This window comes from Rhinoraja longicauda, chromosome 17 (genome assembly GCF_053455715.1).
Source record: "Rhinoraja longicauda isolate Sanriku21f chromosome 17, sRhiLon1.1, whole genome shotgun sequence".
NCBI classification, from domain to species: Eukaryota; Metazoa; Chordata; class Chondrichthyes; order Rajiformes; family Arhynchobatidae; genus Rhinoraja; species Rhinoraja longicauda.
This window is the reverse complement of record NC_135969.1, coordinates 25,069,391-25,095,058: the sequence shown is the minus strand read 5'-3', so window position 1 is coordinate 25,095,058 and position 25,668 is coordinate 25,069,391. Positions and strand designations below refer to the sequence as shown.

At 45.4% G+C, this 25,668-nt stretch overlaps 1 protein-coding gene across 3 annotated transcripts in view; it reads left to right on the top strand.

Annotated features, from left to right (window-relative positions):
- The window catches only part of srgap3 (SLIT-ROBO Rho GTPase activating protein 3), a 208,672-nt gene that overhangs the window by 90,980 nt on the left and 92,024 nt on the right, over window positions 1–25,668 (top strand). For all 3 annotated transcript variants that reach the window (XM_078414390.1, XM_078414391.1, XM_078414389.1), the window contains exon 3: window positions 7,784–7,946. In XM_078414390.1, the coding sequence (XP_078270516.1) occupies window positions 7,784–7,946 (163 nt within the window). The remainder of the gene's footprint in view (window positions 1–7,783; window positions 7,947–25,668) is intronic.

The window sequence follows — 25,668 nt, the reverse complement described above, 5'->3', positions numbered from 1 at the left end:
CCGCATCCACGCGTGTGCAGAACAAACGCTTCCGCGCCTGTGCAGTTGGGGCCCATTGAGCAGGGCTCGCCCGCCTATGCCTTGGGGGCAGGGTTGCTGGCTCCGTAGCGGCGGGAGAGCCAGGCCTGGTGCCGGGGAAGCAGCCACAGCCTGGGCCTGGGCCTGGACGAGACCGGGTAACCGCGGGCCTGAGGTGAAAGGGGTCAAGGGGAAAGGCGGCAGCAGCAGCAGCGGCGGTGAGGCCGGGCGTTGGTGGAGGTGGAGGCCGAGGTCTGGCGCTGCCCCTCCCGTCCTCCCTCCTCTCCCCGGCCGGCTCAGTGCCTTCCCCACGCCGCCCAGAATCCAGCAGTGGGAGAGCCGCCGCCGTTTACCATTGAACATCCCCACATCGGGATGGGATAGGACTCTCCCCCTCCCGCCCCCGCTCCACCAATGGCGGCCGCCCGGGCCGGGAGACGGGTTGCTATGGCAACCGCGGGTTGCACCCGGAAATGAGGGGGGGAGGGAGTGGGGTGGGAGGAGGGGACGTGGGGGAGGAGGAACGGGGTGCAGGGGAGGGGGAGAGGGTTGGAGGGGAGGGGGAGGGGAGGGAGGGGGGGTGAAGGGAGGGGAGAGGAGAGCGGAGGGGGGAGTGGGGGAGAGGGAGAGGGGGGAGGGGCATGGGAGATGGAGGCGAGGGAAGGCGAGGGGGGGGGGGAGGGAGGGAGGGGGGGGAGAGAGGAGTGGGGGGGAGAGGGGAGGTGAGGGTGCTGCACCAATGCAGGAGAGGTTTGGGCCCAACGGGTCTACTTGGTCTAGTATGACAATAAAACACTCTTGAATCTTGCAGCTCTGACTCCCCATTATTCAGCCATGCTTTATCATGACCTAGCATTTAGAATACTGAAATACTCCCTGTGAAGGTTTACATGCCACTACTGTCCATCTTGTAATCTTCGTAGCAGTGCTGAGGACCAAAGACTGTACTTCATTCCCATTGACATACTTTTCTGTTTCTGACTCATTCGTATGTGAGAGAGATATTTAAAGCGGGCATTTCAACAAGTCTTGGCTGCAGGTTTGAATAAAGTTCCCACCGTTCGTGTGTGGAATGGATTCAAGTCCCTGCCTGCCAAATTTACTATGAATATATAAATTGGTCCATGCTCCCCTTATCAAACAGGTATGAAAAGTGGCAGCCCAATAACTCTGGACCGTGACATGTGGCGATGAGATTATGTGGCATCGTAACATTACCAATAATCTCTGCAATATTCTTCGGCTTTGACCCAAAGTTTATGGTCCATTGGTACCAACACTGTGTTGCATGACCTGACTACCTGTTGAGAGGTTTGACAGTGAGTTTCAGCAGGCTCCAAGCAGGCAAGATTGCACTAGTTTGTGCATCCATGACCCCCACAGCTGTAATGTACTGAGCATCAGTATACTTGCATCCATCCTCCAAATGGGAGGAGTGTGTGTGTCTGAATGAAGAGTAGTCCGGAATGCCATGAAGGTCATGGGACAAAGACTACATTGTTTATTGCTTCGCTGCATCAACATTCAGTTACAATCAAAGCCTTTCTGAGATCTGGCATTGCACATCAGAAGTCCAGCACTGTCCTCCTCTCCTAGCCTCATTCGGTTAGCCACAGGTCCTACTGGATCAGGGACCACCGGTCCTCGTGTGGTGGTGAGGTCAGGGGAGAGCAGCAAATGGATCAGATCTCACCCTTGGCTGGCGGGGACAGGGATGGGATGGAAAGTGTGAGGGAATGGTTACAGGGCAGGAGGTTGGCAGGGAGGGGATTGCAGAGTCAGGGTGGAGAGATCCAGAGTTAGAAGTATCGCAAATTAGGGGACATTGGACAGGTACGTTGGAGCACTCCTTACTCAAAAAAAGGATGTACTTATCATAAAGGTCATGCAGCGAAGAGACACCACGCTGGTACCAGGAATGTCATATTTACCATATGAGGAGGGACTGTGTAAAGTTATAGAGTTGTTCAGCACAGAAACAGGACCTTCAGCCCACCAGGTGCAAGCCAACCTTTTTGGTAAGGTAAAACCTTATGCCTATGCTAGATACCAAGCGATCAACAACGTAGGAAGTTTGGAGGTATAAAAGTGCAAGAGTAAAAGTTTAAAGAAAAAAGGGGAAGCCAAGGGAGGAAATGAAAACCCACATAAACACTTAAGGGTAAAAGGATTATTCAGAAGTATATAATGCTGAACAGGTAACATGTGGTGTGTGCAGATGGAACATAGGGAGAAGTGGGTGGTGGTGGGCGGAGGGGGGAAGGTGATTTGAAATTAATACTGTTTATACAAAAAAGGGGATACTACAGAAACTGTAGTGAAAGAATAGGAAGAAAAAATGGAACAAAAATGCATTTAGTGGGAATATTGGTTTATTTTGCTTAAAAGTAGATAGGTTATTGTGCAGTGACTTCAGCCGGAGAGAAGCATGCGAGGAAATCGCAAAGACTGGGGATAACTTTGAATGCTCTCTGGTTACAGGCAGCTGGCCAGGGAACTGGGAGATTGCTAACAGTGCAATTGTTTCATAGAAAGAGAGAAACTGGGTAACTTCAGGCCAGTGAAGTGACTTCATTGGGAAATTGTTGGAAACGTTTTGAGAGACAGTATCAATTATCAAGTTAATTATCAAGTACCCGCCTCTAACACTTCCACTGGCAAATCATCACATATACCCACAACTTGCCTCTCAGGTCCCCTTTAAATCTTTCCCCTCTGACCTATGCCCTCTAGTTTAAGACTCCTCAATCCTGGGAAAAAGACTGTCACCATTCAACCTATATATGCCCCTCATGATTTTACAAATATTCATAAGATCACCCCTCAGCCTCCTTTGCTCCAGGGAAAACTGTCTCATCCTATCCATTCTATCCTCATAATTCAAGCCCTCCAGTCCCAGCAACATCCTTGTGGACTTTTTTGTCACCCCCTCTACCTTCGTCACATCCTTCTGAGAGTATGGCAACCAAAACTGCGCACAATACTCCAGGTGTGGCTGAACCAATTTCCTATACAGAAATATCCTATACAGCTGTAACAAGACTCAATGATTGTACTTAGCCCCTTGCCTGATGAAGGCAAGTGCACCATATGCCTCTTTTCACCACCTTGTGTGTTACCACTTTCAGGGAATGATGCACTTATACCCCAAGGTCTCTCTGTTCCACAACACTCCCCAGGGTCTTGTCATTTACTGCACAAATCCTGCCTTGGTTTTGACTTCTGATTCGAGGCAAGAATGTTAACCACTCAGCCACAACTGACACCTGGAAGCCTTCAGGACATTGCAGGAACAGCACTAATAAAAGGAAGAACAAGCACGCACACTACACGTAATGCAGAAAACAAGCCGCACCACATCTGGTGCTGTCTCTCTTTACCTTCTATGCTCTGCAGCTCAGAGACGACTGCAGCGATTAGCTATCATCTCCCACCTCTGAAAGGCGGCAGCCTCCATACATTGCCCAGGAGGATGGAAAAACATGGGAAAGAAGAAATAATAATCAGGAATGATTCGTAGTTGCTGTGTATTAATGATAGTTGCATCACTCTGTAATTGTGTTAAGTGTTCATTCTGGATGTTTGCCGCTTGGCTGGCCCTTCCCAGTGCGCCTGCAATCGGCGTGCCTGGAACACATTAGCTATCGGCAGCTCAGCTCCATCTTCATGTGGTCTATGTGCGGTAGGGCGGCAAGCCCGGCTGCGGCAGCCAATTGCAGCCCAATGGACGGCTAATTGGATGCAGCTGTGCAGGTCAGGGGTCAGCTGAGGGTGCGACACGTCGCTCAGCGAGCAGGAAGTGGCTCCCTCCAGCATGACCTGGTGCGTGCGAGGGCTGTGTGTGTGTGTATGCAGCGAGGCACCTGGCGATCTGGAAGCAGGGAAACAAATCTGCACTGCCTTTGCCTGAGCTGTTTCTGATTGCACATGAACTGAAGCAACCCCTTACATTCCCTTTTGATGGAAGCCTTTGGTTGCTTAGTTTGTTTCTGATGCAGGGGAAAAGAAGACGGCCAAACAGCACTGTAGCTCATTTTTTAAGGGTTTTAGGCTGTTTAGTTCAATGGCATCCTATAACAGTGTGACCAAAACTGAACACTGTACTCCAAATGTGGCCTTACTTGTCTTGTACAGCTGTACCGTGATGTCCCATCTCCTGTCCTCATAACGTCACATCTCCTGTCCGGATCAATGATGACAAGCATGCCAAATGCCTTCTTCACCACCCTGCGTATCTGAAAAAATGAAAAAGCTGGATACATATATATAAATAAATATATATATATATATATATATAGGTTAGATAGCTTCTAGTGGCATGCAAAACAAAGACTTTGAACTGCTAAGGTAATTGTTTCTTTCTCCACAGATGCTGTCTGACCTGCTAAGTATTTCCAGCATTTTCTCTTTTTATGACAGTATTTGATATATTTTTCAAAGTATTAAACAAAAACTCACTTGGATTAACTTACAAGTCTCATGGAACCATCTTGTCGAAAAGCGTGGGAATCCTGGCCAAAATTTATCAGTGAACCAACATTACTGAACTACATTATCTGTTCCTTAAGATATTGTTTGTAGGAGGTGAATGTGTTCAAATTGCCAGAGTCAAACCGCCTACAGAAATGAAGAAAGGCACAAAATGCAATCCCAGTGTGCCTCATGAGATTTTAGAGCAGCTTTGTCAGAGGGATAGAGTTTGCCTTAAGGATGTGAGATGAGGAGGATGGGGTTTGAAGAAGAAATTCCAGAGCTCATGGCAAAGGACGTGAAAGGTGAAAGGGAGTAGGGTGATGCTAGAAGCCAGAATTGGATTAGGGCAAAGTTATCGCGTAGGAAGAAACTGCAAATACTGTTTTACAATGAAGATAGACATAAAATGCTGGAGTAACTCAGCGGGACAGGCAGCATCTCTGGAGAGAAGGAATGGGTGACGTTTTGGGTCTGAATAAGGGTCTCGACCCGAGACATCACCCATTCCTTCTATCCAGAGATGCTGCCTGTCAGCGACCAGCATTTTCTCCAGCATTTTACTCCAACATTTTGTGTCTATGGCAAAATTATTGCTAGGTTATTGAGGTAGGAAAGAATGAAGAGTCTGCCTTGAACAGGGAGGAGAAGTTTAACATCCAATTGTTGATTGACTGTGAGCTAGTGGTCAGTGAGATCAAGGGTGATGAGTGAATGAGACCTTGTGTGAGTTAGGAGATGGGGTAAGGATCTGTGGATAATCTGAAGAGTGCTGGATGTAGAAAATGGGGTGATGGTAGGCAAACCAGTGAAATAGTTGAATCTGTTATAAATAGTTATAATTGAACATCTGTCTCAGCCTGTCTGTCCAGCATGAGACAGGACTGATAACAGGTGATGTTACAGAGAAGTTTACGCAGGGAGAGTTGCAGAGGATATGCATTCAGCTGAAAGTCAAATAAAATGCCATGGTTAGCTTCATTATAGACGAGAAGGGGAATGGAGGAGAAATATTATTGTCCAGCAAAATGCATGTCCATTTCAACAGATGTTCAATTATAACTAATGTGTGGTGGGGAATGGAGGGGCCTGGAGTAGGAAGAGGTGGAAGATAAGCAGATGGAGGAAAGAAACGGGTGAAGGAGGCAGGGTGAGTGGAAAGAAAGGTATGTGCAGCAGAGGGGTGGGAGGATATGGATAGATGAGAACGGAGGGGGTGGATGGGGTGAGGGCACAGGTGGTAGTGGGGGAGGGGGGCAGTACTTGAAATTGTGTTTGTTTTTTTCCCCAAAGTAGCTTCCAATTAAACTGATTAAATTAGTGTAATCATAAGTACTGTTCCATACTTTAATGAAAGAAATCGACTTATGACTTTGGCCTTTACAAGGCATTTGGACAGTTACATGGATGGGATAGGAAAGGTTTAGAGGGATATGGGCCAAACGCGGGCAGATTAGACTAGCTTGGACAGTATAGGCACATTTTGTGCCGTATGAATCTGTGACTATGATTTCATTAATTCATGTCAGTCACTAGATCTGAAATGATAGGTTTAGAAGATAGACTCAACTGTTCTGTTTGGGTCACAGGTGAGTCTGGTTAATACTGGCCTAGCTTAGATACTGGCCTAGCACTCCAGTAGCTGTAAACCAACTCCTGGAAAACAGATTGCTAAACTGCTCACACACAGATGAGATTAAGGCTCTCTCTGCAGCAACTCAGTGTACCTTCCTCGATTAGACAGAAAGGGAGCTCCTTTTACACTCCCCCATCAATCACGCCAGAGCCCAACGAGAACGAATGATCAATTATGCAGTGGCATGAACGGGTACTCTTCAGAATGAGAGCGATGAGAGCAAATAACACTGAGATCACTCGGCAGGCTAGAAATCAGGATTGCATTTGGACTTTGACAGGCTCTATGAAGTTATGATGGTTATCTTGTCTTTCGAAGCCATCCTGCTTTAAAATCAAAGGCACATCATCTTTCAAAGGCATGGGAATTAATGGGAGTGCTGAAAGGGAGCAGGCAAAGTGTAAATTGCCTGCATTGTTCACAAAGAATTATATTTGCCTCTTAACAATATTTAACAGTGAATACAACGTAAAGAGTTGCAACACCTGTTTGATGTTCGCTTATGTGAAGTATGAACAGTGCCTATCTCTGCCAAAGTCTCACTCAGAAAGTGAATGAAGCAAAATACACTCTCATATCTATATTTATTAACATAATTGCAGGCCTGCATTTATATCTTTACCTGCTTTGCATAGATAGGGAAGAAAGTAAAAATAGCAAGATAAACATGTACTTTGATAAGAAAATGGGCAGGTAAAGAAAAAACTAGGAAAATGGAGAGAAAAATTATGTACTTATCATATGCATTATGTTTGGGGTTTTTTAAGTGCAGTCAGTTGGGGCTATTTTAGTATGTTTTTCTTTTGGACCCCATGTCATTTTCAGCCAGAGAGTTGTAAGTCTATGGAATTCTCTGCCACACAAGTCAAGTCAAGTCAATTTTATTTGTATAGCACATTTAAAAACAACCCACGTTGACCAAAGTGCTGTACATTTGATTAGGTTCCAATAGAAAAAAAATGAAAACATACAGTAGCACGCAAACAGTTCACAGCGCCTCCTCAATGAGCCTCAAACGCTAGGGAGTAGAAATATGTTTTGAGCCTGGACTTAAAGGAGTCGATGGAGGGGGCAGTTCTGATGGGGAGAGGGTTGCTGTTCCACAGTCTAGGAGCTGCAACCGCAAAAGCGCGGTCACCCCTGAGTTTAAGCCTAGACCGCGGGATAGTGAATAGCCCCAAGTCGGCCGATCTGAGGGACCTGGAGTTAGAGAGGGGGGTTAGAAGATTTTTGATGTAGGGGGGGGGAGTGTCCATTTAGGGCTTTATACGTGAAGCCTTTATACAAGGCAGTGGAGGCCAATTCACTGGATGTATTCGAGAGAGTTGGATAAAGCTCTTAGGGCTAACAGAATAAAGGGATATAGGGAGAAAGCAGGAACAGGGTACTGATTCTGAATGATCAGCCCTGATCATATTGGTGCTGGCTCGAAGGGCCGAATGGCCTACTCCTGCACCTATTCTCTATATTTTTATGTTTCTATGTCATTATAACTGTATGAACCTAAGAAAAAATTGAGTTTTGCAGGTGCTGTGCCCCGCCTGTGTAGTTGATATTAGTTCAATATGGAAGCGGAAGCTAGCGGGGTTCAGTTGAGCTGCGAGGTGGAGTGCTGAGTGAAATAAACAATGACAAAGACTGTGTCTCTTTGACTCTCAGGAAAGACCAACATCTGCTGTCACCTGTGAACTGCTGGTACCTGGTGCTCAATCAGACACGGCGGGAGAGCAAGGACCATGCCACCCTCAACGACATCTACACCAACAACATAATCGTCCGCCTAACGCAGATCAGTGAGGATGTCATACGGCTCTTTAAAAAGGTCAGTTTACAACTTCGAAATGCAGAAAGATCTGCAGATGCGAGAATTCCTGTGGATTGGAGGATAGCTAATGTTATCCCACTTTTTAAGAAAGGAGAGAGAAAACAGGAAATTATAGACCAGTTAGTCTGATATCGGTGGTGGGAAAGATACTGGAGTCAATTATAAAAGAAGAAATTGCGGAGCATTTGGATAGCAGCAACAGGATCGTTCTGAGTCAGCATGGATTTACAAAGGGGAAATCCTGTATACTCAGGAATTTAGAAGGATGAGAGGGGATCTTATTGAAACATATAAGATTATTAAGGGATTGGACACGCTACAGGTAGGAAACATGTTGGGGGAGTCCCGAACCAGGGGCCACAGTATAAGAATAAGGGGTAAGCCATTTAGAATGGAGATGAGGAAAAACCTTTTCACTCAGAGAGTTGTGAAGCTGTGGAATTCTCTGCCTCAGAAAGCAGTGGAGACCAATTCTCTGGATGCTTTCAAGAGAGAGTTAGATATAGCCCTTAATGATAGCAGAATCAAGGGATATGGGGAGAAGGCAAAACGGGATACTGATTGTGGATGATCAGCCATGATCACGGTGAATGGCGGTGCTGGCTTGAAGGGCCGAATGGCCCACTATTGACTATTGTCTATTGAAACCTGAGGTAAAACAAAAAATTCTGGAAACACTCAGCAGGTCAGGCGGCATCTGAGGAGAGAGAAACACAGATGACATTTCAGGTCAATGAACTTTCATGAGTATCCCCAGCACTTTCTGTTTTCACTTCAGTTCAAAGTGTTTGTAACTAAAAGTATGACTGAGATTAAATAGTAGTATTTATGATCATTTGGCTATCAGCTTTTATAATAGTTCTGAGAAACAGAAAATCACTTTGGCCCCATATTCAGAAGTTTCTGAGTTTCCATCCCAAGTAGGATTGCACATTGCACTCACTGTGATGGATGTTTCTTTTTTTTGTGTGTTCTGTGTTGGTTGGGGTTGTGTAATTTGCTTATTTTATTGCTCTTATTGTTGGACTGTGGGTGATGAAATCTCGTCCAATAGACTTGTTTTTTGGATGACAAATAAAGGTAATTCTGATTCTGAATTCTGATTCTGTTATAATGGAGACACAAGGAACTGCAAATGCCGGAATCTTGAGCAAAATACAAAATGCTTGAGTAACACAACGGGGTCATGCAGCATCTGTGGAGGGAATGGATAGGCGATGTTTAATGGTCCCAAGTGGAAATGTCGCCTATCCATTCCCTCCACAGATGCTGCCTGACCCGCTGAGTTACTCCAGCACTTTGTGTTTTGCGTGCGGTTATAGACCGTCCTCCAGCCACTGGTGGTGACATCTAGAGGCTGGATATAGAACAACTGGACCCATGAGTTATACTGGCTGCAAAGAGACTAGCATCCGGAAATTCAATCTCCTGACTGCTTTAAGTATCATGCAAATAAGTGGCATGTGTCTCTCAGAACATGGAGATGCAGCTTAATCATGGTGGATGAGTTATCGGGGGCCACGGTCAGTTTAACAATGAGGCTGACTCCACTGGCCTAATAATGCCGAGCTCCAGCAATGTCAGGCATTACACCATCGACAATCCCTGTTGATGATGACGTAGGGATCTTCAGGGAGTCAAAGCTTTTCTCCAGTGTTTGTAGGCTGAGAACTGGCAATGTACGTCTTTGAGGCCTCTGTCTGGCTTGTAATCTGCCCTGGCTGAGTGCAGTCAACAACGCAATGAGGCAAGTCAAGTCAAGTCAAATTTATTTGTCACATACACATACTCGATGTGCAGTGAAATGAAAGTGGCAATGCCTGCGGGTTGTGCACAAAAATAATTACAGTTACAGCATATAAATAAAGTTTATTTTTGTCGACACTTTTTGTGCTATGTTTAGTAAACATAGCACAAAAAGTGTCGACAAAAATTTAGTCTCTGGGGTTATAAAAGTTGACAGTCCTGATGGCCTGTGGGAAGAAGCTCCGTCTCATCCTCTCCGTTTTCACAGCGTGACAGCGGAGGCGTTTGCCTGACCGTAGCATCTGGAACAGTCCGTTACTGGGGTGGCAGGGGTCCCTCATGATCTTGCTTGCTCTGGATCTGCACCTCCTGATGTATAGGTCCTGCAGGGGGACGAGTGTAGTTCCCATGGTGCGTTCTGCCGAACGCACTACTCTCTGCAGGGCCATCCTGTCCTGGGCAGAGCTGTTCCCAAACCAGACTGTAATGTTGCCGGACAGGATGCTCTCTACAGCCCCAGAGTAGAAGCAATGAAGGATCCTCAGCGACACTCTGAATTTCCTCAGTTGTCTAAGGTGGTAAAGGCGCTGCTTAGCCTTACCCACCAGTGCGGCAATGTGCGTTGCCCACGTCAGATCCTCTGCGATGTGGACTCCCAAGTATTTGAAACTGCTCACCCTATCCACAATAGACCCATTTATCTCCAGTGGCGTGTACGTCCTTGGATGTTTAGCCCTTCTGAAGTCCGATCAAGCAGCTCCTTCCAGTTGAAATGTTCTACATCTTCTGCAGGCTGGGTGCACGGTGGACGTGATGTATTGGAGGAAATCGCACCCTTTGCTGTCGGTGTTCTTTGGGGGATTCCACCGTACTCTGGTGATAGACCCTCAAGCTCATATTATGATATTCCCAGTCCCATGAGATTGCATCATTGAGGAGGTTGCACCATTTTAATATTTGGGTCGGCTTCTCCCTCCCTTCATTTCATGTGCAATGATATCTGTCTGTCTCTGGGTGTTCAACCAGACTTCATGGACCTTACCTGTTGCAGTGTCTACCTGACTTATTCACACCCATGGCTTGCAAAAGTCTCCAGTTTAAACGTACCATTTTCTCGCCACTTCTTTAAAAACACAACTCCTTGCAAAAGGCATCCTAATATCTGGTCTGGCCTCTATAGCTAATTGCACTCTCAAAATGCAGACCCGACTGTAATCTTAGTAACGTGGGATCTTACTCCTCTTCAAAAATGATGTGGCAGATTATTTTACAGGGTCAGTGATGACCTTTTATACCTCAAAGGTATTTATTTCACAAAATGCCGGAGTAACTCAGCAGGTCAGGCAGCATCTCAGGAGAGAAGGAATGGGTGACGTTTCGGGTCGAGACCCTTTTATATCTCATCTGAAATCAGTCACCTTCTTGCAGTTGGCTTCCAATTATGTTAGCCCAGGTCTTTGATGAACTTGCTGGAGTGAGACGTGGAGCTGCAGCTTTCCGAGTCATGATATGAGGCTGAAGGCTTGTCACCATATTTGCTCATTAGCTCCATTGTTCACCAGTGACGGGGAGATTAATGATCAAACAAATGCAAAGGATCCCCTATTGAAATGCTGACAGGTTCCAGGATCAGGCACTGCCTGATATCAGTCGCTCTTTCATCTCCTTCACTGTCTCTGTAACGTTGGTGGTATGCCTCGGAGTTACCCCCGACTGGCTGCATCTCATTAATTGATTAATGTGGTACAGTTAATAGACACCCTTGCCTTCAATGTTTTCAGAGAGCATTTACAGTTTGTATTTTGGCTGTCACAGTTAAAGTGGAAGAGGGGCACAGAAGGGGAGGTGGGTGGTGGCGTGCAGTAGGCTAGTGACAGGGTGGAGAATACAAACAGATCATGGAACCTGGCCACAGTAATGAGCCTCTCCACAAGGTGAAAGGGTGGTTGAGCGATCACTGCTCACGGCAGGCTGGGAGCATCGCCAACCAATGTTCCAATAAACGGCCTACCTCCAGGGCAGGCCTAACTCTTCGGCAATGTTACATGTTGCTAGTATTTAATAAACATATGTGTCATATTTAGAGTAACCCTTGTTGACATAGGAAAGAGGGCAGTGCTGTGGTGCAGCTGGTAGAGCTGCTGCTTCACAGCGCCAGAGACACGGGGTTCGATCCTGACCCGGGTTTGATCTCTGGAGTTTGCAGGTTCTCCCTGTAATCGTGTAGTTTTCGCCAGGTTTCCTCCCGCGTTCCAAAGATATGCGGGTTGCAAGTTAATGGACCTTTGTAAATTGGCTCTAATGTTTCGGGAGTGGATGAGAAAGTGGAATAACATAGAACTAGTGCGGACGGGTGATGAGTGGTCAGCATGGTCTAGGTGGGCTGAAGAGCCTGTTTCTATGCTGTATCTTTAAACTAAATACCAGGAGCAGATCGTAGAGCCGCATGAACCTGCTCTGCCATTCAGTGAGGAAGTGACTATGTCCACCTCCTGTCTGACCTTCACATTGTCCCATGGTGTCCAACATCTCGCTCTCGGACAAAACATTTACAGCTCTCTGGACTAAAGAGCACCGAAAGCTATGGTGAATAAATTTCTCCTGATGATCATAAATGTCCAGCTCTTTATCCGGATTCAATAGCCCGTGGATCTCCATTCCTGTGAATCCATCAGAGATCTCCTCTACTGAGAAGTTTATAGCGATTCCAAACACTATAACAAACGTCTACAGATGTCCTGTAGAGAGCATCCAGACAGGTTGCCTCTTGGCCTGCTTCACGGGTAATAACAACATTAGCTGCGAGGGGTATCTTTTGTTGGGAATTGTCTTTTAAGCAAAAATTTAGAAGATTGATTTGTTTATGGTGGCAGCCCTTCTATGGGTCTTGAAAACACTTTTATTGGGCACATTTTTCTGCCCGAAGATCATGGCCGTTCTTTATTTGTAAGCCTTCGCACTGAGACTTTCTAGTCCTCATTCCGGCACTTGTCCCCTGTAACCCACAACTCAACAATGTGTCTACTTACTGTTTAAATACCTCCCCCCCCCCCCCCCCCTCACCCCCCCCCACCCCCGCCCGATGATCTGGCCTCCAACACCCTCTGGGGCAGAGAATTCCAGAGATTCCCAAAAATACAAATGATTGGAGCTAACAACCTGAGTGCAAAGGAAGAACAAAGTTTTATATACAGAGTGATTCTGATTAATCAGGCCAACCTTCTCTCAAAAATGCCAGCCAAGCACCAAGGTTGAGAAATAGAAAAGTTATGTTAAACATTTCCAAGTTGGTGAGATCATGTTTGGAGAGCTACATGCAGTTCTGGTCACTATATTACAAAGAGGAATAGGTGCACAAGGAAGGTTTACAGAGCAATAAGCAGAACATTGTGGTATCAAGCACCGACATAGGATGAACAGAGAGAGGTTGAAGGCTGACATAGCAGAGGTGTTTAAAGTTACGCTAGAATAGGCTAAATGTAGGATCATCATCAATAAATCTGGTTGGGGATCCAAAAGAAACCTTGTTATTAAGAATTATGAAAGTGTGGAGCTCACTATCACTGGGAGCAGGTGAAGTAAACAGTGCACAGGCATGGGGAATAAACTCAATGAGCAATTGAGAGAGTGGGGATTCAGAAGTATACAGATATTTAGATAGGGAAGGCCACGTCGAGGTTCAAACAGAGGATATGCTCTTGCATAATCTGGTGGATGGCCATTTACTCCAAATGGTCAAATAAAGATGTAAGCTAGAAAGAGGACATTAAGGCCATCATCTGCATGCCAGTCACAAAAAAAAGGTAATTGAGATATACTATACAGAAAGAGGTCCTTCAGCATGGACATGTTGGGCCAAAGGGCTTGTATCCAAACTGCATGACAATGACTCTTTGAGTCTGGACTCCTGCACCTCTCTAATTTCACCTTTCACCTGCAGCCATATCTACAGTCTCCTTGATGAGAAGCCCTGGAATCTTCTCCCTTAACATCTCTCTCCTTTAATACATTTGCTGATGACTATTTGGCCAGATTTTTATCTCATCCTTCCTGGCTGTGCTGCACCATTGCTCCTCTGATATACCCTGTGATGATTTATAAAATCACTTTATAAGGGCAGCACGGTGGCGTAGCAGCAGAGCTACTGCCTTACAGCGCCAGAGCCCTGGGTTCAATCCTGACTATGGGTGCTTGTCTGTACGGAGTTCGTATGTTCTCCCTGTGACCAGCATGAGTTTTCTCCGAGATCTTCGGTTTCCTCCCACATTCCAAAGACGTACAGGTTTGTCGGTTAGTTGCTTCGGTTATTAAAAAAATGTAAAATTGTCCCTAATGCGTGCAGGGTAGTGTTAATGTGCGGGAATCGCTGGTCGGTGCGGACTCGGTGGGCCGAAGGGCCCGTTTCCGCGCTGTATCTCTAAACTAAACGAAACTAAATGTAAACTGTTCATTCATCTGACAAACAATGGGTGGGATGCAGTGCTGCGGGTAGGGCCCATCTCAGCCAGTGCACATGGTATTTATATAGAGTCTCACCACACCAGTGACCCCACCAGAAAAGTTACTTTAGATCTGTCAAGGCCCTGTCCTTGCCTCATGCACACCTGGTTATCTAGCTACTGATAAACCCAGCCTGTGAGCTGGAGAAAGCAAACACTACCTATTGATCTTAATTTATGTTTTACGGTATAAAATTCAGTATGAGAATCGATTTGTACATCAGACTGTAATGGCAACCACCCAGATTGCAAACTCTATCCCTCCCTTGAGTCAACTTGCATTGAAAGTCATTTGGACACTGAGGTATTGCAAGATGCTAATTTTACTCCAGTTTCCTTTCCAAACTATCGGTAGAGAAGGCAGTGGCACACTGAAAAACACAGGCCTGAGGGAACCCCAGTCTGCACTGTACTGAGTTCAGGTCACCATTTCTGTATATCTGGGCTTGAGGCCTTGAAGACACAGATATTTTGTCTGTACTACCTTTAGATCTGATTGAATGTACGTATGCGTATTGTAATCCCAGTACCAGATTTGGTTCCTGAGTTCTGATCCCACTATATATATGTCAAGGCCAAGCAAATCAAAAGACCCCAGGCTTGATTTGCAGTCTGTGCTCAGCTTTGATCCAACTCAATATATGTCTGGACTTTGCAGACCCAGTGGAGTCAGGCCAATTCCTAATCTGTATTGATTCCACCACGTTTGTGTCTGGGTTGCGCAGACATAATGGCCCCATGTTTGATCCCTGGTCTGGCCTTTTGCTAACTGAACATTGGCTTGTGCATTCTTCCTCTCCAGAGTCAGCTCCCTGACACCTCCTCTGAACCATGACCCCACCGCTAAACATGAAGCTAGAATCTCCCAGATAGTCGTTGACCACAGTTCCTTGGGAGATACCCCCACAACATTCACCCAGCCACTCACTCTGCACCGAGAGGCAGCTTGGAATTGGACAGTGTTAGAGCTTCTTGTTGCTACCTGATGACCTCCGAAACTGTATAAAGATGTTGGCATCAGTTGATAAGAGTCACTGTGATGCCTTTTGTAGATGAATAGCCTCGATACTCAGCTCAGCTGATAAATACTGATCATCTGGCGGGAGAGCATGTTTGACTCTTGCTGAGTGGGGACCCATGTTGTGCATTTGTGTTTTCACCCCAGCCCCCCTACAGATTCACCAGACCCAGTCCCACTCAATGATTCTAGACACGTTCGTTATCCTTCTTCCATGTTCTGCCCCGCCATTTCAACAGAAGAATTGCACTTTGTCAAATACTGCTGTATGATTTAGAGTCAAAGAGAGATACAGCACAGAAACTGGCCTTTCAACACATCAAGTCCACTTCCACCATCAACCACTTAGTACATTAATCCTATATTAATCTCACATTCCCATCAACTCCTCCAAATTACCACCACTCACCTACACACTAGGGTGCATTATAGTTCCCTCCAGTTTGCCACCTTCATTACAGCCTTCCTTCAGCTCAGCGGCCAAAACCTGCCACCGGACATCTAGATTACGACAGATGGCAGCTCTTCAACCTGAACAGGTTCAAGGCAAGAGAGAGGTCTCCCCCAATTCCATCATGGAGCTTCAATATGTGGAAGACAACGCTATTTTCTCTCACTCAGAGAACGACCTGCAGTGCAACATTGATGCATTTGGAAACACATACAAGCTCCTTGGTTTGGCCCTGAACTGAAAAAAAGACCAAGATCCTGTACCAGCCACCCCTCGACGACTTGCAATCACCTCCAACCACACATATCAACAATTGCCATCTGGAAAATATGGGTCACTTTCCATAATGGTAGCCATCTCTCCTCTAATGTGGACCTTGACAATCACCGACTCTGCTATGCAAGTGGGGCTTTTGCCGGGCTTTGATACTGGTCTGCAAAGTTATTTGTCTTCCCACGCTACTATATGGAGCTGAGGTATGGACCACCTACAACAGACACCTCAGTGTCCTCGACTCCTACCTCCAGAGGTGCCTCTAGAAGATCCTACATATCATCTGGGGGGACAGGCGCACTGACATCAATTTGTTAGAAGAGACATTTGTTTCCTCCCACATCTTTAAACATATTGATAAATTATTTGGCTGTTGCAAATTGCCCCTTGTGTTAGTAGCATTAGGCGAGGCTGAAGTGATAGAAGTATGGAAGATAATGAGAGGGTAGATGGTCAACATCTATTTCTCACGGTAGAGATGAGAAAACAAGGGCATTTGTTTAAGGTGAGAGGAGGGAGATTTATAAGCGATCCGAGGAGTGAGTCTTTTACAGAGAGTGGTTAATATCTGGAATTTACTGCCAGAGGGAGTGGTATAATCTGATATAATTACTATGTTTAAGAGGCATTTAGACAGGACACAAATAGGCAAGGCATAGAAGGAAATTTTCCTAATGCAGGCAAATGGGATGAGTGTACAGTAGATGGTCAAAACGGTTAGCATGGTTTCTGTGCTGTTTCAATGTGAGAACTGAGGGAAGTTGATGGGCAGGTGAGAGAGAATATATTACAGGGCATGACATTGGATTTATATCGGGCATAGATTCAATGGGCCAAATGGCCTATGTTGTAAGAGGAATGGAGATTTAGATTAGTTTCCTGATACATCATGGAAACAGGTCCTTCGGCACATTGAGTCTGCACCAACCAGTGACCACCCACACACTAGTTCTCTCCTACACTCTAGGGATACTTTATAAAAGCCAATTAACCCTATAAACATGCATGTTTTTGGAATGTGGAGGAAACCGGAGCACCTGGAGAAATCCCACGTGGTCACAGGGAGAACGTACACACTCCGTGCAGACAGGACCCGCGGTCGGGATCGAACCGAGGTCTCTGGCGCTGTAAGGCAGCAACTCTACTGCTGCGTCACTGTGCCGCCCATGTAAGGACTTGCTGAAGGTTCTGCAGCTCACCACCAATACATCGTGGGGCGGGTAAATCCATATGAAGGCGGAAAGCAAATGACCTGTGGAAACCGCTTCTGAATGGAGTTTCCCCCAACCCTCCTTTGTTACATTCTTCCTTTCACATGGTGTTCCAGGAGGTGGACAACCGGAGGTTTCCGGATTTAGGTGGTTAAATGTTTGCTTGACATACCTGTCAAGACAAATTGAGCAAAAGCAGGTAAATGGAGAATGGCAAAGCAGGCCAGTTGGTCTGAATGGACTATTCTTGTTGCTGAAGCTCTTTGGAGGTTGCTCGGCAACTCTGCCACAGGTGTTTTCCGTCTTAAAAGTTTAATTGCTGGAGAATAAAGTGCCATTTCCTGGAAATTTTACATGGTAGGTTGCATTCTGGAACCTACTTGATGGATTTGCTAATGGAAATAACTTTGGCCAAGCACTAAATTATCCCAGGCACCTGGTATTTCTGTATGGACCATGATTTTATATTCTGTGCCTGGTCCCTGTTCTGTTTGTTCTGGTAGTTAGGCATGGTTGTGCCTCGAGTTTGTTCCTTCCAGTCTCCACGATTATCTCAGCACTGCACCCCTACCCCACTCCCCCAAACTCACCTGCATCTTCTTCATTGCTGGCAACCATGCTCTCAGTTGCCCAGGTGCTGTGTTCTGGATTTAACTTTATAAGACCGCTTCAAATGCAGCTCCTTGACTAGCTTCTCGATCAACAGACCTTCTATCTGTCACTTGGCATTCACTTGCTCTTTTCACCCCTTGTGAAGCATTCTGCAGCAATTTTCCACCTGTTGTTAATGGACTGTCAAGGTACAGGCAGATTTACACCACTGCCTGTCGTATAGTCATGCTAGTGGCTGTTGCTACCTGGATGAGTAAATACTTTCATGAGGACCACTTAAACTTAAGCAGTAGCATTAAAGAATAATGTTGAATAGACTGACTATTATTTCTCATATTATTTCCTACACATATTAATATAGAAGTAGGTCATTTGGCCCAAAGTGCCTGTGCTGGTTCCCAGAGCGTTCCCAGAAGTTTCATTCCCCCTGTTGATTTCCCTAAAGCATTTTTCTTCGGCTAGTCTGTTGACCAAAGGCCCCTCCCCTGTGTGGACTGAGGGGGGTGGGACTGGGCAACATCACAGCTGGCCACAAACGTCCTTATTTGTTGCCCGAATGCACATGTGTCCTGCATGACTCTGAGTTGATGACAAGGGCCCATGGCCTTTCACTGTCCTCGCTGTCCTGCAGATTAAACCAACTCCTCCATCTCCACTGTAGGGAGATGAATTAACAGAGTACAGACCAGAAACAGAACATGGCTATGCTTGATCCATGCGGTTCGATAGCACAGCGGGGTCCTTTACAGAAGGATCTATCGTTTGATTAATAGATTCAGTAATCAACTTCAGTAAATTCATTTTGTGACTGCATTAGGATGTGCTCCAATTTCCATTCCTGCTAATTAGACTAAGTGAAGACCAGTGCGTTGTCTTGTGTAAGAAACAAACCCAAGTTGGTCGTTAAAACAGCTCCCACTTCACCGCTTGCCTGCATCCATGCAAGGTTGTGTATGTTGCAGACAAGCCATCATCTAATTGGATCGCAATAGATCGGAAATGGATCAGCTCTGTCTGTTCCCGTGCACATTAAATATCTTCCTTTGAGTGGCTACAGTGAGCAAAGACATAAAGGGCTACGTTAAAGTTTGATGAAAGCATATGCTTGCCCATTGATGACATCCAAACAACTCAACATAGATAGGTTCAGTCCTACTGAGCCCTGTATTGATTGCACTTCACAGAGGCTCTCTCAGTAACTGGACCCTTGAACACTTAAGTGCAATAAAATCAGACTGATGCTCCCCGGGGAAGGAAATCTGCGATGCTTATCTAACCTGGTTTACAGGTGACTCCAGTCTTAATTGCTTCCTTAGTTCAAGGCCAATTAATGATGGGTAATAAATGTCAGAAGCATCTACCTGAGAGTGTATAAAAATGTCTACACAGTTCAGTGAGGTTTTTTGTTCAATGTAGGTACACCTTCCACACCACCATTAATGCAGTTCAATCGAGTCTGAAAGGTACATTCCAAGAGGAATCCCAGAAGTGCGATGGTCATGGGTTCAACCACATTTTTCTGCTTGGACAAAAATGCCTTGGCCAACACACCCTTAATGTTGGAGCCTGTGCAACCAGGGAAGTATCCTTGACTTTAGTTCACTTGTTGATGGGTAGTATCTTCACAAGAGTCCAGGTTCAGCCATGATCTAGGTTTAGGTTTATTATTGCCACAGATCATTGGTAATGTTAACACCAAGGAACCTGAAGCTCTCTGTGTTGTGGAGTCGAATCCCCTCCCACCATCCTAGGAAGGGTATTTCACAGCAATGGAGGCAGCGTGGATTTTTGAACACCACTTACAAACCTGCCCCGACTAGAGATCCCCAAACACTAGCACTATCCTACACACAAGGGACAATTTACAATCTTTACCTAAGCCAAATAACCTACAAACCTGCACGTCTTTGGAGTGTGGGAGGAAACTGGAGCACCCGGGGAAAACCCACGTGATCACGGGGAAAACATGCACACTCCGCACAGACAGCACCCATAGTCAGGATTAACCCGGGTCTCTGGTTCTGTAAGGCAGCAACTCTACCACTGCGCCACCCTGTCGCCCTGTGCAAGAGTTGTGAGTAAGTGGGTTCCATGTTTGCTCATTAGGTCAGGAATACTCTATATGGGCTCATACAATAAACAGTAAAACAGAGCCTGAGTTAAAGGCTCAAAGAGAGGGAGGTGGGGGGGTGGGGGGGGGGAGGAATGACAACATTTGCAGAGAAATTAAGGAAAGGCATCTGCAAAAAGACAGAAAATTCAATAGAAGTAAACAGCCCAGCCTGTGATTTACATTCATGGCTTATTGCCGTGAAATTCAGAGAATGTCATTTACTCATTCGATGTACCGTCGCCCCAGCCAATTAAAGCTCTCAGAAACCTATCTGATCGGCATGTTTGAGCTTTGCTGCCTGAAGATGAACCCACTGAGAACTTTAAAAGGACTCGGCGGAGAGGAGGTCGTTTCAACATCGTCAGACAGCTTGCTGACAAACACTGCTTCAGGCCACTGATAGTAATGAAGCTTATTCTATCAAGGTATTATGGTAATTCCTGTCCCTGAGGGTGTCTCATTACCATGCTTTGCTCTTCTTGGGTTGGTAATGTACACCCCAGGGTCACTAATGAACCTGTTGACTGATTCAAGTGATCTTGCTGTTGTAATGTAGTCTGTGTTTCAAGGGCTGCACATCCCAATGGCTCCATTTGGAACAGAAGTTTGCAGGAATAACCAGTGTCTGGAAGTGAGTTAGTGACTTGTTTCTGGTCGAGGGGGGAGGATGTTGTAAGTGGGCTGAAGAAGGGAGGTTTGCGAGTGGAACAGAGTTTTGAGGAACCCTCATCTCGGCTTGACCTCAAAGGAACTGTTGCTATTTTCAATAAACTACAAGGGTCCAAAAAGCTGCCGCAGCTTGTAGATCCGAGAGACCACAGATTGTGTGGGCAGCAAATAAAACAGGTGTTGTACGGGTGAAGCAACAACAGCAGCTCAGTGGTGCAGCTGGTACAACCTGTTGCCTCACAGCGTCAGAGACCCTGTTCCTGACCTCGTGTGCTGACTGTTGAGTTTGCAAGTTCTCCCTGTAACCGTGTGGGTTTCCCCCGAATCTCTGGTTTCCTCCCACATCACAAAGACGTGCAGGTTTGTAAATTATTTGGCCTCTGCAAAATTGCCCCTAATGTGTAGGGAGTGGATGAGAAAGTGGGATAGTATAAAACTAGTGTGCACCAGTGATGGGTGGTTGGCATGGACTCAGTGGGCCGTTTCCATGCAGTATGTCAGAATTGAACCCAGGTTGTTGGAGCTATGAAGCAGCGGTTTAGTTAGCTGCACCACTGAGTTCCTTGTGGTGGGGGCATACTTCTGTGTAAAAAAATACAGTGGGAAGATGTCAGAATTTGGCGAAGGAGGAAACAGCTGACAAGGAAAAGGCAAGCATAGTAGGAAAGAAGGCTGCAAAGAAACATGGAAACAGACTGTGAAAGTTTCTGTATGACATGGAAATTATTAATTAAAGTCAATATGGGTTCCTTGCCGACTGAGACACGAGAAATTATACCGTGGAATAAGAAAATGCAAAGAAATTAAACAAATATTTTGTATCTTCACAAATGGACATACACAAAACATCCCAGACGTTGTGAAGGATAACAGGCCTTCATTGAATGTTGATCTGTAAAATCAAAATTAATAAAAAGATATTTTGGGGAAAACTAACAGGGAGGGAAGGCAATAATCTGCTGGGTTTTGTAAGTGATGGCAACGGGGATAGTGGATGCAATGCTTGTCGACTTCCAAAATACCAAAGGTTTCAGATTGCAAGATAACAAATGTAACCTCATTTATTAAGAAGGGGGGGAGAAATAAACTATAGATCAGTTGAACATTGAGTTCACCAATTGTACGTAACCTCCTACTAAACCTCTCCAGAATCCATCCCCCCCATTCTCCCTCACCCCCCTCATTTACTTCCGCTCTCTCCCCCTCCTCCCATATGCCCACCTAGACACCCACCTATTTATTCCCTCCCCCACTACTTTCCTTCTTCTAGCTTCACAGTTTGCAACTCTTCAGCCCTGTCCCAGAACCTTCTGCTTTTATTTCTAGCCTTTGTTCCAACCATCTGCCTATCAACCCCTCTCGCCTGCATCCACCTATTACCTAGACTTTGTCCTGCCCCTCCCTTCATCTAGCTTTCTTCTTCCCTCACGCCCCCGCCCGCCCAACAATCGGTCTGAAGAAGGATCTCAATCAGAAAAGTCACCTCTCCATATTCTCCAGAGACACTGACTGATCTGCTGAGTTACCAGCACTATTGTTGTACTAGCCAGCATCTGCAGTTCCTTGTTAACCTGGCATATATAATTAGTTGGAAAATGCAGGAATTTATTAAGAGTAATGTAGTAACAGGGCACTCATACAATAATAACAGGTCTGGCAGAGTTTGTATTGACCTGTGAAAGTGGAATCGTGATTGATTAATCTGTTAGTAGTTTTTCTGAAATGTATAACTAGCAGAATTTTAAAAAGGGTACTAATGAACGTGGTCTATTTGGCTTTTCAGAAGACATTTGAAAAGTGCCTCAAAAGTGGTTATTAAGCAAAATTAGAGCATGTGATTGGGGATTATTCTGGCATGGGGATGGTTTGTAAATGGGCAGGAAACACAGGTGAGGAATTGTGAACTCATAGGCAAAGGGTGCTGGCGATTCAGCTAATCACAACCAATGTCAATGATTTGGACAAGGGGACTGATGATACAAAGCTGGTGCCAGTGGGGGCTGTGAAGAGGATGCAGAGGGGCTTCAGGGGATTAGGGACTGGTTAACTGAATCGGCAAGCTTATGGGTTGATTGAATATAATGTGAAAACTTTTGAGGTCACCCATCTTGTTATAAACACAGTGCATTTTCTAAATGGCAAGGTTGAACATTGCTGGAGTTCAGAGGGAGCTGCAGGTCCTTCTACGTGAATCACTGGACTTTATCATACAAGTACAGCAAGAAATTAGGAGGGCAAACTATGGTTTGGCCTTCTCGCAGAACGATTTATGTACAGGAGCAAATAATTATTATTTAGAGCCTTAGTGAGGCGACATTTGGAATATTGCAAAAGGAACTGGTCTCAGGAACTGGGAAATTTATTGTGATGGGAGTGCAGCAAATGTTCCCCAGACTGATTCTTGGGAGGGAAGGTTTGTCCGGTGTAGAGGGATTAATCAGACCGGGTCCAGACTCTCTGGAAGGAGAGCAATCTCATTGAAATCTCATTGGGCATGGTTGATGTGAAGTTTATATTCCCCCTGGCTGTGGACAATGGACGATGTTGAAGATGTTTTGCTCAGCATTGAATCCATGCTTAGTGCATTTGATGGCACAGTCTAGAGGGAGATGTTATTGTATATTTAATCTGTGCTGGACCCATTCCGAAGTCTCTACTTGTTACTAACATGTGCCTGAATCAGTTGTCACACCAAGGCTCAACTTGCTAGCGAGCAGATAGTTTACAACGGAAAGCACTGTCAAGTGTACTTTATCTCTCTGCATGTATGATAGTCTATCCTAATATTATAGGATATTATAGCTGCAGCAGTGGTCTGGAAAGTGCTGTTTAACCTTTCCTCCGTGACGGCACTATTTGTGACTGAGAGTCTGATTCAATCCATAATCTGTTTGTGTAGTTATCAGCCTGCATTGGCGCCTCCAAGATTCAATTTGGTTGCAAGATAATACATTGGAATTTAATTATGCTATGTTGAGCATGGTTGGGGCAAGGGATAATCTAATAGCTCCTGGAAATAAACTACTTTATAGATCTAACACCCTTCCACTCAAACACACGCTCCCTCGGCATCAAATACCTGTATTTATTTGTGACGAATTGGAGGGAAAATGTTGCATGAATTGAACCACGGTGAGGATTTTAATGGAGCCCGTTGCCACACCTTTCATCTGTCAGCACTCACTGTTCTAGCACACTAACATGGATGGGCTTTGGAAGTGTGAAACTCAGGACCAAACTGAGGGAGTAAATCCCCAGAATAAGACACCACAAAATGTTGGAGTATCTCGACCAGAAAAGTCACCCATTCCCTCTCTCCTAGATGCTGCCTGACCTGCTGATTTACTCCAGCATTTTGTGATACCTTCGATTTGTACCAGCATCTGCAGTTATTTTCCCACTGTATCTCTTGGGTCAGGGCTTTTTATTGAGGGGGAGAGGGAGGGGATAATATCTTGAGGATGCTTGAGAGACAGGTCCTTCTGGAAGGAGGAGTATGGGACACAGGCTTGTGGGATCTCGTGAGTGAAGGTTTACCACATGAACGTGGAAAATCTGACTTTCATTTCTTTGAAGCTCTTGCTTCGTAAGTACATCAGATCAGGTTAATAATTAATGGACTAGGTGGAAGCATCCTACCATCTACTGAAGTGGTTCCTGTCTATGAGCCCATTCATTGTAAAATTATCTGGGATTACCATTGAGAACTGTGAGTGTGAGCATGAGTGTGAGCGCGTGTGACTGTGTGCATTTTTCTTGAAGGATATGTGCCCTGTACAACTTACAAAAGAGGTTTTAGAGGAAGATTGTATTTATGATGTGGATTTTATAGCCTCTGGATGTTCTTAAACAATTAAGTCAATAGAAAAGCTGTAAAATGCTGGTCAGGTGAGGCAGTATTTGTTGGGAAAGAAATAGTTAATACTAGACCAAGTGGACCTGTTGGGCCCATAACTCATCGGGTTGCCGTTGTGATGTTGGGAAAAATCGCATTTTTTTCTTTAAAATAAATGCCTTTAATATCAAATTAAAAAATCTAAATGAAAATCGCGATTTTCGCAAAGGAATCCCCCTTCCCCTCCCACACCCCAGTCACCCACTCCATCCCCCCTTATCTCCTCCCTCCATTCTTAGGGGCTCTCTGGCGGCCCCGCCATTCCCGCCCGTCGGGTTTCCATTGTGACGTCGAACATGGAGGTATTACTGCGCATGGGCGGCTGACGGGCACAGCAAGTGGAAAAGGGATTTATTAAAGTTTAAAATGTGAATAACAAAATATAACAATTTGAACGTTAATAAGATTTCTTGATGCAGGAATTTTCAACATCAGCATCATTTCCCCTTTTCACAACAGGAAGGAGTTGGCGAAAATCGCCACAACAAAAGGTAAGAATGCCGCCAAAAGGCTTATCGTTCTTTTTGCATAGATGTCGAAGAGTTCTGTCCACCACTTCAAAGCTCTCCCTCCTAATCATCGGGCACTCATCCCGAACAATCTGTCTCACACTCCTGATCAAATGAACCATGCTGGAGTTCTTCTCAATGTTGCACATGGTATTATCGGTCACTTCGATGGGTATCTTGAATCGAGAATGTGCAGTTCTTCCACCAGGCATCAATGTAGCTGCTATACCAGAGGATGCTACAGCAAAAGCAACATCAACTTGACCTCGAACTTTGGAGAGGATCAAATTGGTGAGACTTGTTTTGCCTATTCCTGCTGGTGTATCAATGAAAAACATTGGAGGAACATTCCTTTCCAAGCAGCTGCACACATGGGCATACACTGCTCTTTGCTCAGCATTCAGCAGAGGCTCCTTCTCTTCAACAAATCACTGTTGTTCAGGTCTATTGTACTGCAGTTCACTCAGCAATTCTGGATTGTCACCATCAATGTTCATCCTTCCATGTCTTGGTAGTGGCACATGAAAGTATCCCAGTGTCTTGTTATAATTCACAAGCTTGTCTTGAATATACAACAGAGCCTGATCATGATGCCTCTCATCAATCATGATATTTGGATCATCGATTGTTCTCCATTCTCTTTGAAGGTAATCTTCAGACATTGAATTCTTGAAGCGATCCCATAATTGTCGAGAAGTGTTGACCTCAGCAATCATCAGAAAA